Source organism: Grammomys surdaster, unplaced genomic scaffold, assembly GCF_004785775.1.
Source record: "Grammomys surdaster isolate TR1022 unplaced genomic scaffold, NIH_TR_1.0 125985, whole genome shotgun sequence".
Classification (NCBI taxonomy): domain Eukaryota; kingdom Metazoa; phylum Chordata; class Mammalia; order Rodentia; family Muridae; genus Grammomys; species Grammomys surdaster.
This window is the reverse complement of record NW_021620801.1, coordinates 1953849-1973562: the sequence shown is the minus strand read 5'-3', so window position 1 is coordinate 1973562 and position 19714 is coordinate 1953849. Positions and strand designations below refer to the sequence as shown.

The 19714-nt window shown below is 45.7% G+C and overlaps 1 protein-coding gene across 1 annotated transcript in view; it reads left to right on the top strand.

Moving 5' to 3' along the window:
- Positions 1-19714, top strand: part of Erich6b (glutamate rich 6B) — a 35126-nt gene that overhangs the window by 7641 nt on the left and 7771 nt on the right. The window contains exons 4-9 of the mRNA XM_028754275.1: positions 468-631; positions 6742-6816; positions 9935-10011; positions 14486-14622; positions 15549-15610; positions 17635-17789. Coding sequence (XP_028610108.1) covers positions 468-631; positions 6742-6816; positions 9935-10011; positions 14486-14622; positions 15549-15610; positions 17635-17789 — 670 coding nt within the window. The remainder of the gene's footprint in view (positions 1-467; positions 632-6741; positions 6817-9934; positions 10012-14485; positions 14623-15548; positions 15611-17634; positions 17790-19714) is intronic.

The following is a 19714-nucleotide window of genomic DNA, read 5'->3' as shown; positions in this document are numbered from 1 at the left end:
TTCATTCCTAAAACTCCACCATCTACAACCCTTCAGAACACGTGTGACAACAGTGGGCCACCTGTAAAGACATACCTCCATGCTTGATTCTAAACTACTGTGACATGTACTTCTGTGGTTTTCACACTCCTAGAGCGACTGTGAGGCACGATAAGCCTCTAGAGATTATGAGCAGGGTTCTGAACCAGGACTGATGGGCAATGTTCTAGAATATTCTGCTGTCAGTGAAGGCATCCATAGATCCTTTCAGATTTTAGTGAAACAGCAGCTGGCAACATGAGGACCACACAGATCTATTCTGTGATCCACAAGCTGGTGCCTCCTAGTGTTCTGACCTCTGCCACCTAGGACAGGCAGAAGTCTATGGGAGAAGAACAGCGCCTGTCTTCCCAACCCCACAGTGCCTTACATCTGGGATCCTAGCCTGACTTCCGCATTGAAACTAATCCTTTGCTCCCCTTTGACAGGGGCCCAGTTCTAAGTACCTCTCAAGGAACCCGTCTGACTGGCTCTTCTGGCTCTACACATGACCTGAAGTTTGCCACATCTTCTTACTACAGTTTGCCAGGACTCTCTGTCGCCCTAAGAGATCAGAGCAGTCAGACAGAATGGGCCTACAAGAGCAAGTCAGGTAAAGGAGAATACACACAACCAGTGCCCTCTGGCCAGGCTCTCATATCTGAGGATAGGATCTTGTGTGTGTGTGTCTGTGCATGCATGCCTGCATGCGTGCATTGTGTGTGTGTGTACTGGGTACATGTCTGATAGTGAGGCTTGAGTATAGTCACCAGTACTTATGACACAATCCTGGGTGATAGAATGTCAAGCCAAACATATTTGGGTAAGAAGTGAACTGCCTGCAGCCCTGTCACGCACCACCTCACATCCCAGGCCCTCCCAGAAGTATCTTCTGGGAGCCGATAGGTCTCCTGTCTCCTGCTTGTCTCTTGTTAGTCTTCCTGTCCTTTGCTATAAGAACAGAAGCAGTATTTCCCTCAGGGGCAAAGGCATTCCCTTCGCAGGTTGTCCACTGGTTCTCTGAGGCAATAGACCATGTCTGGCTAATTATCTGTGGAGAATAGTCAAGCAGCCTCAGGCTACCTCAGACTGTGTCTTGGCATGCAGTTGAAGCTAGCTTCATCTCAAATCCAAGCAAAACCACCATACAATAAAATATACAGAAGAGATTTTGGAGAGGTGGCATCAAGGGTCTCAACTCTACTTAATTAAGATCAAAGGCCCTTCCCTCTGGGTCCCAGGGATGGAAAGCTGAACAGCATTTCTTACCATTATTAATCATTAAAGGCCAGCCTTGGTGGTATTGACCTATGGCTGTGCCACAGATTTACTTCCCATCTTTAATCATGACAGCAGTAAATTGCATTCCTGTTACTTCATTCCCTGCCCCAACCTGTGCCTGCTAAGTTTTGTGGCTCAAAGTTGGCTAAACAAAATTAAGAGCCAGAATCCCTTCAAAGGATGATGGGGACGTAAAGGCCCACAGAAGCCACATATGAGTTCTCTCCGATCCCGGAGATACGGGTCCATTGTGGACTCAGTGACATCTCCGGGGAAAGCTGAGCTTTTCTCTAAATATTCATAAGCAAGACTCTAAAGGGACTCACTAACTGCCTAAGAAGTGTCAACACTAAGCTTGAAAAAAATGTGGGAAAGACAGAGACAAAGAGACTGGATATGGGAAGGAAAGACCCAAGGCCTGACCATGCCATTATGGCCACGCACCAGAAAGACCATGCCAAGACCGTTGTGTGTTCTTCATCCACACTCATTTTACAATCCATGCTTAAGGAATACTGTGCCTGTATCCACATTTAGGTTGTAAGCATCATGCACCTCTGATGTGTGTGGGCCCAGTCTGCAGCTCTGCATCTTCCCAAGACTGAAGTCCTTAAAGCCATCAACTGCTGAGTAAACCTTTACGGTGAGTCAAGCATCCAATGGCAAATGTCTACTGATCAAATGGTATGACATCAGCCACTGGGGCCACAGGTGTGGACAGTGCCACAGCTTCCAAGCCAGGCTCCATGACAACATAGTCAAAGTCCTACAGTTACTTGGGGAGAGGATCATGAATGAGTCCAGGGACTAAGGACTCACATATGGTTTTAAATCGAAGAATCCTAGATGACATCATGGACTGGAAATGTCCTATGCCCACCACAGAAGACACTAATTACCTCTCATACTTCCTCTGTGCTTTCGGTTACCAAACTCATACTGCAGGAAAAGGGACTCCCATCTGTCAGCAGGCCTCAATAGGCTTCCAAACAGAATCACCTGCTATTCTTTGTCTGTGCTACACATCCAGTGGTCTTTGCCCCAGGTCACTGTGCATTATATGAGCCTATGGACAGAGGCTGAAACATCATCATCCCCTGATTCCCCACATCATGGAAAGGGGTATAGAAGCTTCTAAAGTGATAACACTTTGTGGGTGCCTCCAAGCACCGTATGTTTCTCTATCCGTTCTATTTAGTTTCTCTCTTCTCAGTTTGTCCCAGCAAACCTTAGGAAGAGGAAGCCTCTCCCTCTCCCCATTAGTTATTGCAGCCTCTGAAGGACAAGGAAGTACGAGAAGTTACCAAGAACTCATGGAGGATCTTCTTTCCTCTTCTGCTTGTAGATTATAATCTGAGAACTCTGATGGTAGCAGGCATATGACTGTAAAGTCAATGAATAGAACAAATGGGAGAATGGGTGGGGATTTAGCATCTCTCAGGGCCTGACGTCTTAGCCAAATACCAAGAGCATACTATGTCCTAAAAAGCCAAGCTGGCTGAGGGAGGCTGGCCTTCCCAAGGGCAGCTTCTTAAGGCAGGGAAACAAGATCATGTGACCAGGCTAACAGATAGAGGCAGCTTCCAGAGGCAAGCCCGCTGTCCCTCCTGCTACACCAGCCAGTGAAATGATTTCAAATGACTTCCCATCCTCAGCCTCATCACAGTGTGTGCACAGGCAAAAGTCCCTAATGATGCAGACATGCCCACCTTCACACCAGTGGCTTCACAGGCTAGAGCGAAAGATGAGCAAGCTTGTGACTTCCCCAAAGGGGATATATGAGGGATACACACAGGAGACAGAAGCATAGATCCAGAATGATGGAGAATCTCAAAGTCAGGAGGTAGGGAAGAGAGAGACACAGAAACACACTCTGTAGGAAGAGAAAGGTCCCTGCCACCGTGGCACACTTTACTGAAGATACCTTCACAGGACTGGGACAGATAAGGATCTGCTTTCTATGGAGAAAGCACCTTCCACTTATTGTAGAAACATGGCAACTGGCAGAAGAAGACCACAGGGCTGAGGACTTGGGACTGAAGGACAGCAGGGAAGGTGGAGGTGGAGGCCTGAGTGTCCTCCATACCAGACTCAGCAAAGATGCTGGTTTCTAGCCCTTATCGGACCCTTGCCTGAGATGACCTGCAGTCTCCACTGTTAACACAGTCTCTGGAAGACTTAGCAACATAAACAGTGGAGACCGTTTATGGAGTCTCAGTCCATATATGGACTCATATGGACTTATATGGAGTCTCAGTGGAGACTGAGGACCTTTATTTAGCTCAGGATGAATCTCATGGCACCAAGGCTCTTATATCTGAGGAATTCTTTGTTATGAGATTGTTCAGTAACCACAGGTCAGAAACAGTGTCTCAGATGGCACAGATTTCACTCACAAAACTACCCAGATAAATCCTTGAAACGAGTTCTCTCAGAGGCTGGCAAGTCTGACATGGAAAGAATACTAAAGAGCAGGAAATGACTCCTGGTCCAGAGGGGAGGACCAGAAAGACTATTTACAGCCCCAAGGGACTGTCTATCTAGACATACGGCAGATCATAAACAAAGGAGACCAGAAAGCCTAACCTTGCACCTGTACTCAGAGAAACCAAGCTTGGTGTCTGGCATGTAGCTGGCAACTATACTTATTTGTTAAATGCTTTTGACAAGATGATTGAACCCCACTCCTGATTCAAGATTAGATTGTGCTGGTGAAAGAGCACATCTTACTCAGAAGAAAAAGAAGTGTATATAACAAAAGCACTGTGTTTTAAAATGTGAATAAGCTGGGGAGTGATTCTCCAAGCCACCTGGCAAGAGAGATGTGACCAGGGTTGGGAAACTCCCAGTGTGTGAACCAGTGTGTGTGTGTGTGTGTGTGTGTGTGTCTGTGTGTCTGTGTGTCTGTGTGTCTGTGTGTGTGTGCACAGAGTGTGCAGTGATGGAGTGTGAACCAGTGTGTGTGTGCACAGGGTATGCATTGATGGACACAAGCTTGGGTTTTGTTTTCAGTGCTGAAAACGAAACCCAGTGACTTGAGCATCCTGAATGTACTCCTCCACCAAAGTCACCTCCCAGGTCACTGGTCTAGGATTCCAAAGAATCATGTACAGGGTGAAAAAAGAAGGAGGAGGAGGAGGAGGAGGAGGAGGAGGAGGAAGAGGAGGAGGAGGAGGAAGAAGAAGAGGAAGAAGAGGAGGAGGAGAAAGAAAAAAGAAAGAAGGAAAAGGGAAGAAAGAAAAGAAAAAAGAAGAAAAACTCTCAAGCATGAATGGAGAAAAATAATTCTGAACTTGAAGAATGTGGTCAGGAAAACTGAATCCCAGGATAAATTTTTCTGTCCAATAACAACAGTAATAATAGAAATAAAAAACAGTGGATATTTTATTTATAGATCTACTTGTCTATATGTGCACAATGTGTGCAGTACCCACAAAAGCCAGAAGGCGGCACTGGACTCCTACAACTGCAGTTTTAGGCAGTTGCAAGCCACCTGTTATGGGTGCTGCAAACCAAATCCAGGTCCTCTGGGAGAACTACTGTGAACCACTGATCTGTGTCTCCAGTCCTATGGGCCCTGTTACAATGTAACTAGAGCTCAGAGAAGGTTATGACAGCTCCGCCTGCACTGTCAGTGCTGGCGATGACACAGAGTCACACTCTACAGCCACAATTTCATTTTTTACTTCACTGGCGAAGAAAATCATCTTCAGAATAGAAAAGGCACAGCAAACTGAACAAGAAGTAGCAGAAACCAAGGTTGCTGAAAGAGTCGGAAGAGCATAACAACTACTGCCTTCTGACCTAGAAAAATAGCCTCCAAATATACAGAGAATGGCTCAACCATCTTTCTGGGATCTGAAGAATCATAAGGAATCAGGGAGATGAGCTTGTGCCAATCTAGGGCAGATGTTAAGAGTAAAACGCCCTCAACAAACCAGTATACAGCTAGCAGGGATAGTCATTTAATGTTGGTTATCATTTCTTGGCAAAACATCCATAGGCAAATGTAATAATCCTGGAGTGCCAAATCCTGCAGCACCAAATCCCACCAGGCCTTTAATGCCCAATGGTGTCTCAGTATTTTGGGACAAGACAGAGCAATAAGAGGCAGAAGCTGAAACGAGATGATGAAGCCATAACAGAACTGCGCTACCCCTGGTGGCCACAGGAAGCAATCCAGTAAGGAGCACCCCTCCATGACCTCTGCATCAGCGCCTGCCTCCAGGTTCCTGCCCTGTGTGAGTTCCTGTTCTGAGTTCCTTCAGTGATGGACTACAATGTTAAACTGTAAGCCAAATAAACCCTTTCCACCCCAATATGCTTTGGTCATGGTGTTTCATCACAGCAATAGTAACCAAGACAGATATGTTTCTAAACTTGGTGTCTTTTACCTGTGGGAGTGCTGGGGCTCAAGCTGAAAAAAAATAGTAGGTGTGGTCAGTGCACACATGTGAGCCCTCTCGTCTGAGCACTGAGAGCCCGATGATACACACCCAACCCTCCTGGAAAGGTGCGGCAGATTCGCTTCTTGTCCCCATGAGCCTCTCTCTCTTCTGCTGCCAAGAATGGGACATAGGGTGTGTGTGTGTGTGTGTGTGTGTGTGTGTGTGTGTGTGTGTGTCTGAGACAGAGACAGACAGACACAGACAAAGAAAAAGAGACAGAGAGAATGTGTGTATCAGAGAGAGAATGCAAGTTTTGTGTATATGTGTAAGAGTATGTGTGTGTATGAGAGTGTGTGTGAGAGTGTGTATGTGTTTAAGTGTGTGTAAGAGTATGTGTGTAAGAGTATGTGTGTAAGAGTATGTGTGTAAGAGTGTGCTTGTGGGCATGTACTTGGGTACACACCTGTTTAGGAATAAGAAGAGATACCAGCACAAAACCCAAAAAGGAGCAGGAACAGAAAAGTCTCAGAAGACATAAAACCAGAGTGACCATTTTAACGTGCGAAAGGTCTAAGGAAAACACAGGAAATGAAACACAAACTCGGCAGATCTGTTTCCCAGACAGCCAGTACCTGTTGTGTGTCTCCTGCATGTCTGCCTCTTGTGTGTCTTGTGTCTTGTGTGTCTTCATGTGTGTCTCTTGGCGTGAGAAGAGCAGAGGAGCTTCTTTGCTTTGGTGACAAGAGCACCCTACAGAGCAGCCCCACCGCCTCAGAGCCACCTGGCCCTCTAATAATTACAGCAAGAGTTAAAATTCCTCTCCTCTGGTCCTCTTGCCAGGAGACACCTCTGATTTACTCCAGTCTTTCAGTAAGTCACCAAAAAAGGAAAAAGGGGGACATCCAAGTTAAGACCCCCATACCCTGCAGCCTCCATCGGTTCCCTCCCTAGCTCAGCCCTTGGGTACCAAGAACCTCAGGCCTCATAGGTAAAGCATAGACCCATTGCCAACCCCAAGACTAAAATCAAAATGGCCTCTCTTATCTTTTCACAGGACTATCCTTAAAATCCAAAACAAGACTGGATCACCAATCCTCCATGCTACTCTATTCGAAATCTGACTTGGAAGGTAATGATTGGCTGATTTTAAGTGACTGTAGACGTTACTAACCCAGACACAAGGAGGTAAAAAGCACAACATTAGCTGGACCCCTGCTGATGAAAGCCGTCCTTCAGCCAGGCAACCTCAATTAAGGTCCATAGCCAAGGCATCATCCCTGGTACACAGCACCAAGGAAAGACTGAATCAGAGGCAGGAGCATGGATGTTTTGAAAGGAAAGAAAACAGTACCCATGATTGGAGGCAAGTGGGAAGATAATGGTTGTTATACCTAGCTCATCCAATGACATTTTTTTGTGCACTGAGAAGGATATTGAAACAAACAAAACCTGATCCAAACCCTAATGAGAAAGAAGAAACAGGCCCGAGGAAAGAGGACCCATGCTTAGTGAGTGCACACTACAGGCCCCACATTGCTGTGGGCCTAGGAAACCTCTCTCTGCCTGTGTGGCCTCGCCCTCCATTACATCCTCTTACCCCTCAGCTACTTAAGAGGTGATTTTAAAATCAGTTCCCCCAGGGTCCACACACATGGCATTTCAGCCATTGAAACAGAGAAAGGGGAAGGTTATAATAAGAGTTAACTTAACCGTTATTTAGGGATTCTTGCAGAATACTGTGGGCTGGGAAGGGCCCCCAGGAGACAACTCCCTTGCTCATCCAGCTTATACCAAGTCATGGAGGGGAACCTGGGCACATCTCTGAAGAAGGGGAATTAAACAGACAGAGTCTCCAGAGTGAGACAGAATGGCCCACCCAGGACAGGGCTAGAAGTCTGTCTCCATATTCAACAGCCTTGGTGCAAGGAGAAACTCCCACATTTAAAGTGGGCCTAGGCTGTGGCTGAGTTTGTGAGGTAGGGCTGCCCATTGCTCAGAGGTGATCCTGGACTAGTCACTGATTTTCTCCTCCCTCCTCTCATCTGCGGTCATACTAAAACTTCCAGACAAGCCTTACTGGGGACCAGTGCAGGAAGATTTGGGGTGCAGAAAGGACCTTGGCAATGGGATTTTGTAAAGAGAGAGAGAGATGGGGCTCAATCACAAACACAGGCTTGACAGGCAGGAATCACATCCAAAGGGCAGGGAGAGGTGATTGGGTGGAAATGAGGTATCACAGGAAGGGGATTCACACTGAAGGCAAGCCAGAGTGATCAGACACCGGTTTGATGGATCTGGACCACTAAGCAGCCAGGCCCAGGATTGAGATGCTCAGGCCTCGGGGTGTGAAGCTCCCACTAAACAGGTTGAGCGAGGCACTGGCTATGACTAGGTTTCAGAAAGAAGGGAGCAGGTGGGTCAAGGAGACGACTCAGGAGGTGAGTAAGCTTTGGCCACACAAAGGTTTCTCTCAGTGGAATATGGGGATCGTTGTTGTGACTCTGTGCGGGAAATATACACGGCTCAAACATTCATCACAAATTCTAGTGTTCAGTTCTATCAAGAAGAGCCATAGAAGAGAGGCATCAAAATAGAACGGAATCAAAGTTGGTTCTTAATCAGATACAGGGGGCAGGGGTCAAGGGGGATGTGCTATTGGGAACTGTGTGTACCAGCCCTTGGCCTCTGAGCCACTGTAAAGATGAGCCTTCTTTTCTTCATGGCACAGGTGAAGGGCTAGGTTGTGAGCAGGGTTAGGGTGTGACCAGGGCTAGGGTGTGAGCAGGGTTAGGGTGTGAGCAGGGTTAGGGTGTGACCAGGGTTAGGGTGTGACCAGGGCTAGGGTGTGAGCAGGGTTAGGGTGTGAGAGGGTTATGGTGTGAGCAGGGTTAGGGTGTGAGCAGGGTTAGGGTGTGAGAGGGTTAGAGTGTGAGCAGGGTTAGTGTGTGAGCAGGGCTGGTGATATTGCAGGTGACACAGGTCTTATGATACAGATCTACCTCTTCTGGCCTGGTACAGCCCTGTCCTCACCCTCTAGGGGACAGATAATATTCTCATCAGAATAGAAACAGAGACCACAGGAAAGGAGAGGTAGTCTTTTTCTATTTAACCCAAAATCAATAGGTGGGGATTACAAGAAATAACCCTGCTCTGAACCTCGAACTGCGTTATAAAGACTCAGAATTAAATGAACTAAGGCCATCCCTTGGCTCCTGCTGGGTTTCCTAGGCTCTCTGGATGTCCAGTCTGAAGATCATCTGAAGCTGAGGCAACAAGCCACATGGTTTTCCTTGAGACCCAATTATCCAGTTAGAGCCACTTTCTTCAAGCCCTACCTTAGGAGGCTCTTCTTCCCGGGAGGATGGAGAGAGACCAGAGTTCTAATTATCAGTTCAACAATTCAATTTGCACACCACCCCCAAGCCCCAACGCCTCTCACCCTGAAGGTCTGAAGCCCTTTTCCTTTTCCTGAGCCACCGGCTAGGGCTGATGCTTAATTCGAATATATGCGGTATTTTTGGTAGGTCCTCTTTATCTGTTCGGACTGGGGAATCCTCTCCTGTCTTGACTTGCAATGGTGATAGGCAGATCCAGAAATCAGCAAATATCAGAGAATTACTGGGAGATAGATACAGTCCTTGGAAATTCTGACATAAATTTCTGACATTCAGACTAAATCTCCCTTTAGAATACATAGTCCCTCTGCCAGTTTCCAAAGACCTCTGACAGCTAGCCCCTGCCGGCCATCTCCTCTGTTAGCGCCACAGTCAGCAGATACCTGCTCCACACCAGGTATCCAGTGCTTTTGTAGTTTTTCAACATGTGTCTCCAGTCTCCCCACGGGGCAGTGGAGGGGCGGGAGTGGGGGGGTAGCACCACCTGTCCCCCACCCATCCCCTACCCATCCCCCAGCCATCTGCCTGTTCTCCACCTACTTCACTTCATACAAGCATCACTTTGTCGAGCTGACATTCACCAGACGCCAGGACCACAGCAGCTCCTGTAAATCAGCCACTGAAATGACTTATTCCATGACTATTCTATTATTACCTCCTGTTGAATAATTTGATGAATGTGCTTCACTGGTAGAAGCTTGTGAGTTTTCTGTTTGTTTTGGTTTGGGTATTTTTGAAATGATGAGATCATAAATCTCTTTCCTTTTGTCCTTGTTTTCTTTTTTCTCTCTGGTTTGTTTTCCCTCCAAATGTGCTTCCTTTTGATGTTGCTCCCCACACTGAAAGAATCAGACAGCTTCCATCAAGGGGTCTTTTGGGACACACTCATGAATGAACCTTTCGACAAGCGGGAAGAGGAATCCTTTGAAGTAAGTGGGTGAAGAGCTGCAATCCCCTACATGGCTTTATGTAGCTGCATAAGACTTGGGAATAGCAGGCCACACTTTGCATTCTTCCAGAGCATTCCTGGGGACAAATGGTCTGAGCAGGAATCTCCTATCACAAGGCCCTCACGGCCCCAGGGCTTTGCCACCAAGGACATGAAACACAACCAGACTTACTCATTGCCTAAGGTAGTCTGATTCAATCTAGATTTTGAGTCTTGAAGCTACCCTGCGCACGTGCTTTTTAAATATTGAAATAGTGAAAAGGCCGTAAAATAAATGTTTCAACCCTCTTCACCTCCCAGACATAGCTGTTATGTAGTATAGTTATAGACACATCTGGAAGTGTTAATACATATTAAGTAGAGTGATCATTACAGTAGCACAACCAGTCACCATGAGTCCAGAATATACATTCTGTCTATTTCTTACTTTTCCCTTAATAATATATTTTGGAAATCTGTATTTCATTACATATCTTATACATGTATTTAACTGATACCAAATCCCTAGCATTGGGTATTTTTCCAGAATATACACTATATAATACATACACATACATACATACACATACGCCCGAGCGCACACACACAGACACACATGAGAGAGAGAGAGAGAGAGAGAGAAAGAGAGAGAGAGAGAGAGAGAGGGAGGGAGGGAGGGAGAGAGAGAGAGAGAGAGAGAGAGAGAATCTGCATCTTTGACTCAAAAGATAATGATAGCTGTATGTGATGGTCTACACCTGTAATCCCAGCACTAGGGAGAGGGGGAGGGGGAGGGTGAAGCAAGATGACTGTGAGTTTGAGTCAGCCTGGGCTACAATGTAAAGCCCTGTGACACCCCACCCCCCAAAAAAGCAAGTTTCTGTTCAAATACATTGGGCTGTTTTCCTTTTCCCAAGAGACCGAGAATCCCCCTTCACAACGGTCCTCACAGGGACCCATCTGTCAGAGTGGGAAGAGTGATGTGTTTATTAAAAGCTTTTTTCACGCTCAAAAAGTATTTCATAAGTCACTTGGGTTTTTTTTTTACTTCTGTAAGGAATCTTTTGAAAAGCATAGCTGGGGTGTATTTGATATATACATAATTTACACACGTATGTGTGTGTATGTATACATATGAATGTGTATATAATATATTTAATTATATAAAATTTAGGAGATCCAACCAGAGGGCCCTGAAACATTGAGAATTCATTTTACATTTTTAAAAGTCACTCTGGTAGCTTTATAGATGGTGGGTTGCAATGGAGAAACTGACGACAAGGAGAAAAGCAACTTCACAATGTCAGTACTGGTGAACTGCTCTGATGTCTGGTTGCTTAGGAACATGACATAAGATGCAGTGACACAGGCAGACAGGAGAAGTAAAGAGGGGAAAGTCGTGCTTGCAGGTTAAGTCAGAAGCTTCCACACTGAGTGCTGAGCACCTGTAAGAGATCCAGATAAAGTCCAGTTAAAAGCCAAGAATAAGCTGGGTGGTGGCGCACGCCTTTAATCCAAGAACTTCGGGGGGCAGAAGCAGGCAGATCTCTGAGTTCAAAGCAAGCCTGGTCTACAGAGTGAGTTCCAGAACATTCAAGGCTACACAGAGAAACCCCATCTTGAAAAATAACACAAAACAAAAAAAGGCAAGAGTAGTCCATCGAGAGCCTCAGAGAAAGATCGTGGTTGGAGAGGTTGCTATGGAGTCTTCATTAGTTTATAGAGTTCTGAAGCCAAGCAGCAAGGAGAGATTGGCTTGAAGAGCAGAAGGTGACTTTCAGGTCTGGATGCTAGGCCCAAAATCTAGGTGTTGAAAGCCTTGGTCCTTCTGAGAGCTCTGCCCCAGACTCCATCCCCAGTGGTACCATGAAACCCCAATCCACTTGTTACTTCTGATTGCTATTACTTATTTTTACTTCTAAGATATATATATATATATATATATGCACCACAAGTCTTGGTAAGCAAACATTTTCTTATCCTAACAACCAGAGATTTACCTAGGAGGTACACATGCCGACTAAATCAAGTGGAGCAGCACAGCCTAGATAGGACAAGAACCTTGAGGGAGCCATTCGCTTGGGTCTATTGCCTGGGGAATTACAGTGGACACTGTATTTTCTGGCAAACAGAATATGGAATGTAAAGTGTAGTGAGAGATTGCTGGACAGGCACTCATCCCATCCCTGGGAAGGGTTGTCAGCAGGAACCTGAAAGCAGAAATGCCAGTACCAGGGCTTTAACCTCAAATTTCCCTGAAGCAATGGTGTCTCAGTAGGGAAAGAAGTTCAGAGATGAGGACCAGGCAAGCCAGCCCCAAGCTGTCCCCTTAACCTAGAAATTCCATGAACCACAAGCTACATCCCTGTAACTGTCCCACATCAGATGTAACTTCGAAAGTTTAAGGTCAGTCATTCACTTACTGTAGAAGGTCAACAAATTAATGGTACCCAATCCAGTATCATATACTGAATAATACCAACCATAGTATCCTCAACTTGGAGCTGAGTGGGGAACAGGTTCAATTAATCCCTAGCTCCACTCCAGAAAGCCAGCCTTTGTCATCTATCAAGAGAGATGCGAGAAAGAAACACTGTGAGGCCACACCTGTGGGCCAGTCATAGTCAGCAGCACAGCCTTGGCACAGAATGGTTCCATTTATGAACACATAGACAGCTAATGACTGCTCTAGGTGTTACAGAGCCATGGCGCCGAGTAAGACAGCCATCCTTGGTCATTTGTAGAATGCAGAGAGCTCGCTGCATACTTCAAATGTGAAAAACATGTTTGTAGTCTATAATCTTCATAGTTAAAACATGATTTTATATTCCCAAAAGATTTCGTAGCACACAAATACTAAACATGATTCTTCAGGGGGGCAGACAAGAGGAGGGTCTGATAGTAATGGGAGATTTCTCTTTGTTTTAATTTATTCATTTTATATCTTGATCACTGCCCCCCCCCCATTGCCCACTTCCACAATCCCTCCCTTATCTCCATCTTCTCCTCTGACAGGGTGGATGCACCTCCTGGGTATCTCCCCACCCTGGCACATCAAGTCTCTGAAAGGCTAGATGTATTCTCTCCCACTAAGGCCAGACAAGACAGCCAAGCTAGACGAACATAACCCACATACAGGCAACAGCTTGTGGGATAGCCCCGACTCCAGTTGTTCTGGACTCACATGAAGGCCAAGCTGCCCATCTACTACATATGTGTGAGACGGCCTAGGTCCAGATCATGTATGTTCTTTGGTTGGTGGCTCAGTCTCTGAGAGCCCCAAGGGTCCAGGTTAGTTGACTCTGTTGGTCTTCCTGTAGAGTTCCTAACCCATTTGGGGCCCTCAATTCTTCCCCCAACTCTTCCATAAGAGTCCTCAAGCTCCATCCACTGTTTGGCTGTGGGTGTCTATATCTGTGTGAGTCAGCTGCTGGGTGGAGCCTCTCAGAGGATAGTCATGATGGACTCCTGTCTGCAAGCATAACAGAGTATCATTACTAATCATGATTGGTACTTGCCCATGGGATGGGTCTCAAGTTGAGCCAGTTATTGGTTGGTCACTCCCTCAGTCTTTCCTTCATCCTCCATCTCTGCATGTCTCATAGGATAAAATTTGGGTCAAAAGTTTTGTGGGTGTGTTGGTGTCCCTATCGCTCCACTGGAGTTCCTGCCTGGCTACAGGAGGTGACCTCTTCAGGTTCCATATCCCCAGTGCTGTGAGACTCTGCTAGGGTTACCCAATAATGGGAGATTTCTTTATTCTTTTTATCCATTTGTGTTTTTATGTAGCATGTACTTGTGTGCGTGTGCAAGTGCATGAGTGCACTCATGCTACAACATGTGTGTAGAAGTCAGAGGACACGTCTTCTTGCTTCCCTTACTGAAGCAGAGTCTCTCTTGCTTTTCTTTTTTTGATATATTTTAATGCCTATTATATAATTACACATTGATATATAATTGGGAATTGACCTCAGGACCTTTGGAAGAGCAGTCAGTGCTCTTAACCACTGAGCCATCTCTCCAGCTCCCTCTCTTGCTTTGCTGCTGACACTTCTGCATACTCCATGTGGTCTCAAGCTTCTGGGTAATTCTCCTGTCTCACCACATGAATGCTGGGATTACAGAAGCATGCTACTCCATCTGGTTTTTTACATGGGCTTTAAGAGTGAAACTGGGGTCATTAGGCTCGGGTGGTCATCACCCTGGCTCTGGAAGATTTCTTTAAGAAAATCCTTCTAGCTCTTCTGCACTTCTGCAGCCCCCCTCCTCTCTCTCTCTCTCTCTCTCTCTCTCTCTCTCTCTCTCTCTCTCTCTCTCTCACACACACACACACACACACACACACACACACGGTTGGCATTTCTTAGTCATCTACGAAAATGTCCCCTGGCACAGCTGGAGTCAGAAAAGTTATTGACTGACAGAGGATCATCAATTCTACTTCTGGGCCACTTCATTTTGTGATCCTTTTGTAGTCTCTTCCCAGCACCTATCAGTCTGTGTTTAGGGAAATACTCCGTGAGTTGGCAATCGAGGGTGAAATGGAAGATGACCTGAACATACCCCTGAGCAAGCTGATGGAAGGTGAAAACAGGAAGAAGCTGGGAGCCTTGTAAGTAACCGACAAGGGTGACTGGTCAGTGGGTTCTGGAAAGCCAGATGTGGAATGGGACAAGTGTAAATTCCACAACCCGGGGAAAAGAACCGAACTAGGGTTGGGCTGCAGCCCTGAGTCAGGAAGCAATCCCAGGCCAGGCACAAAGACATGGATAACACACAGGAGGTAAATGCACATAAGACCCAAAGTTAAGAAGGAAGGAAATCATATGGATGCAAAGCACAAGACAAGAACAAAGGCAAGCAGTGCCTTTGCTTTGTATGCTGATGTGGATGCGGGTGAAAGGCATTGACCATTGTGGGAAGTGGTGCTTGGTTGGACTTTCACGTTAAAGATAAATCACATTGGCTAAGCCTGCTTGAAACTTTCCTACCAAGACTGATTTTCTGTCTGTCTCCTACGGATATCAGTGTCACATTTATTTGGTTGGATCTAGTGATCTGAATGACTGCATCTCGTTTTGAGTTTCAAGGAGTTTCCAATAGCTCTGGCCAGTTAGTGGACAATGTTATTTTCTAAGCCGTGTCTAGATGTAACCCCCATGTGATTCAGGTAAGCGGTTAGAAAATACGGTGACAGCAACTTAACTCATACCGCTACCCTGGCAGTTGGACCTCCCTGTTTGCCCTGGGGCCCAAGATGACCTTCACTGGACTCTTTTTGAGAGGCTTGGGATCCAAGAACCCACAGTTATACCCTGATCATTTACAGGTCATGTGGGAACCACTGCACAGACGGCATGTGTCTTCCTTAATTCTTGAGAGTGCTGACCAAAAGGGAATCTGAGTCACACAGTCGAGCCCTCTGTCTCCCTTTCCCTGATATAAGATTCCACAGCCTCTAGGCCCACAGCGCCATGTAGTGTGGGATGTAAACATGAATTAAGCTTGACTTTTAAAGATGATTTACATTCCCTTCAGGTTGAAGAAAAATTTTGAAAAATACAAAGAAACAATTATGTGGATTATGAAGCAACGTGAAGGTAAGAACCATTCTTCCAGTCTACACCCACATCTGCTCACTGCCTGCCTGCTTGCTTCCAGTTAGGTTTATCCTAGCTAATACTTACTATTCAGGACCCCCTACTAAGGGAATGGCACCACCCACAACACTCTGTGTCTTCCTACGTCAGTTAACAATAGGACAATTCCCACAATCAAGACTGACCCACAAACATGCCCACCTGATCTAGATAATTTCTCATGAAGACTCTCTTCCCATGTGACCCTCAGTTGTGCTAAGTTTAGAGTTAAAATGAACCAGTATAACTTGCAACTTGAAAACAAAAGAATACAAAGCTGGGTTCACCATAATGTACCACCATCATGCTTGCCTACACCCTGTCTCTCTAGACATCTGAAAGCCTAAAGCCTTTGAGCTGTCTATACAGAAAAAACAATGTCTAATTCAAGAGCAGCTTCCCCTTTGTGGTTCTGATATAGCTAGTTCTAAGAAAGTCTGTAGGCACCTTTGAGATGCTACTCACTTGCTTCCTGTGTTTGACTTACTGACTCATATTCCTGATAGACTGCCCCAATATCTCTGAACACACTAATTTCCAAGTTAAGGTTGAATTAGCGCACCATCATACAAGGAGTCACATCAAGAATGGCTCTGTGTGTTTTAAAGCCCTGCTGGCATTGTCTTGAAATTCTTAGTAATTTCAGAATAAGGGTCTTTGTGGTTTTATTTTGCATCATTAAATGAAATAGCATCTCCTATCCAGAACTATCTTTTCCAATGAATAAGCTATAAGAGGTGTCGGTGGTAGCACATACCTTTAATCCTAGCACTCAGGAGGCAGAGGCAGATAGATCTCTGTGAGTTTGAGACCAGCCTCAGCTAGGGTATGTTCCAGAACAGACAGAGCTACACAAAGAAATTCTGGGTACTGGGTGGTACCATACATGCACTTGAGAGATGTCACAGACAGCAGGTCCCCACTGTGGTCTCTAGCACCATGTTCAACTCACCATGAAGCACGGGAAGGGAGCTTGCCCCTGAAGCTATACTGTTATTTAAAAAGAAAAAAAAATGAACAAAATGATTACTATAGGAATGTGTTGCCATGAAAACTAAGTTAAATGGTCTTTGATAAGAAAATAACTTTTAAAAAACTTACTTTCAATACAATGTGAATCAAACATACATAAGATCTGGAGACCAAGGAGGATATTTTTAAAGATTATATGCTTCTGCATTCAATCTATTTTGAAACTGCCAGAACTGAATAGTAAGAAATAAACTACAGAGCAGGCGATGTGGCTCAGTTGGCAGAGTGCCTGCCTTACATGCACTAGGTCCTGGGTTCAAAACCTAACACTGCATAAATCAGCAGCTAAAGCGTGTGCCCGTAACTCTAGCACTCCAGAGAGAGTCAGGGGGATCAGGAGATCAACGCCAGCTGACCTACATGAGATCCTACGTCAATAAATGAATAAATAATTGAAAACCATGAATGCTGTGTAAGTAGAAAGAAATGATCACAGAGCCCCAGTCATCAGACCTCAAGAGAAAGGCTTTTCCCTACATCTTAAATAACACATTAACATTTATATTTTACATTAAAAGAACATGTCCCAGGTACATTTCCTCTGTTTTGAAAAGTTAGCCCTTGAGTTAGCCCATGTTTTCATTTCATAGCCATGCATTGCGCTGACCGCTGTGTCTGTGCTCTTAGTGAGCATACAGCCGCAAGCCTGCGTTCTCAAGACTGTGCTGGCCCTGCTTCACCTCTGCTTCTCGTCCAGCACTGGGCTGGCACATGTCAGGCACAGAATGATATTTGTTGAATGAATCAGTGAAAAACAGACATCTTGGAGTTCAGCACACACACACACCACTTTCCATTTCCAAAGGCCTTGCTCCCCTGGCACCCCTCCCCCTTACCTAGAGAGTGGCTGAGCCCTCAAAGCTTGACAGATGGAGTGTAACTTAATTCCCTACCATGTCACAACTGGCGCAGTCACCTTACTGAAAGCAGTTGTCATCACTCGTTGAAAACAGCTAGCCAGAAGATTCCAGAGAAGGCCATCACCATTACATACCTAATATCAACTCTGCAACAGCCCGAGAAGCCTGAGGAAAAGATATTAGTAAGCTGTCCCTCTCTCACGAGGAGATTACATCTAGACCACAGATGGGCTCAGGCAAAGATGAAGGTAAAGATGGCAGTGTGTTGGTGAGTTCACTGGGAGAGGGCTTTTCGTTTTTGTTTTTGGGTCAGGTGAGGCACACACATCATCAGAGCGCTGTCATGGCCAATATATGAAATGGACACCAACAAGAAAAGTGTTCTCAATATGTCAAGACACAGCTGCCTGTGTGGGTTGTTGGAACGTTGACTACGGTTTTAGTAGGCATGGTCAAGTCTTCTCCCTGTAGGGCCTGTATTAAGTAATGTGCGGGGGAACAGAATGGAGGAGGTAGAGAGAAGACTGAAGAAGCTGAACAATACCAACCAACCAGAGCTCCCAGGGTCTAAACCACCAGCCTGGGAGCACACAGGGAGGGATGCCCCAGTGTGGGGAAATTCGAGGGTGGGGAGGAGGGAGTAGGTAGATGGGTGGGGCACACCCTCATAGAAGCAGGAGGAGGGGAAATGGGATAAAGGGTTTCTGGGTGGGGGGGAATGGGGGAAGGGGATAGCATCTGAAATGTAAATAAATAAAATATCCAATTAAAAAAAGAAAAGAAACTGCATAGCAGGGCAGGAGACATGGCAGAGAATATAGGGCTCTTCTAGAAGACCTAAGTTCAATTCCCAGTACCCGTATCAGGCAATTCACAACTGCCTGCTGCCTGTAACTCCAGCTCTGAGAATCTGACCCCTCTAGCCTTGTTAGGCAACCACACATATGACATTCTCTCTCTCTCTCTCTCTCTCTCTCTCTCTCTCTCTCTCTTACACACACACACACAATTTAAAATAAATACTCTTTAATAATAAACTACCTGTTATCTATAAAAAAAATAGTTTCCTTGGTAATAAATTAGAATTGATATTTTAAAAATCAGTTATACACATGAACAGATACATAAACTATAGGACAAGTATAGGTTGGAGCTAGAAGGCTGAGGCAGGAGGATCACCAATAAGAAATCAGCCTGGTTTATATATCAAGACCTGACAGAAACAATGAGGAGCAATGGGAGGGAAAGAGGGAAAAAAGATGAACAAAATGAAAAAGGAAGGAGAGCTGAAGGAAGAGAGGAGGGAGGGTGGGAGGGAAGAGAAAGGAAAGGAAAAGGAAGGAAATAGAGAAAAAGAGAAAAGTTACCAAGCTATGAAGAGACATGAAGGAACCGAGTCCATCTTGGTGGCAAGACAGCAGACTGTATGGTCCAATGTTCTCACATTCTGGGACACTGACAGGCTGTGGAGGCTGCAGAGGCTATGCAGAGGGAGAGGTAGACAGGGCGTCTTCAGGGGCATGAAGCTGTTCTGTAGTGACTTCGGTATGACACCATAGTGACATAACACATGCCATTGGACATGTGTCTAAACCCACAGAAGTAACTGCCCCAAAATGGAGCCCAGTGTGAGCTGTGGAAGTGAGGAGGCAATGGTGTGTCAGCATAGGTTCATTGATGGTAACAAGCAAACCACTTCAGGAGAGATACCGACAGAAAGGCTGAGGCTTGGAAATGACACATTCCCACCCAGCTTTGTGTTGGCCTGCTCCACCACACACAGTGTGTTTTTGAAACCTGATAGAACATCTTACTTGGGACTGATATCATTGAGCCCTGAGTGGAAACTGTGTTTAAAATGTCAGTCACTGAGCATGCGCACAGAAGCTCAAAAAAATGAGGCATCTGAGCAGAGGCCTGAAAGATGAGTTTTACACCTTTAGTGAACACGTGCTCAGAGCACACATGAGCGCCCTGTTGTGAGAATTCCTGAGATGCACATGACAATAGCCCCATTCCTGTAAGACTATGATCCAGTTGAGAGAACTGGTCCACAAATATGCTATTTGGTGCTTTGTCACTGGGAGAAGGCAGGGTAAGGGATTGAATGAAGGGATGCTCTTGTCTCTTGAAGGCAAATGGGAAAGATTATTACTGGACCAAGCAGAGTACA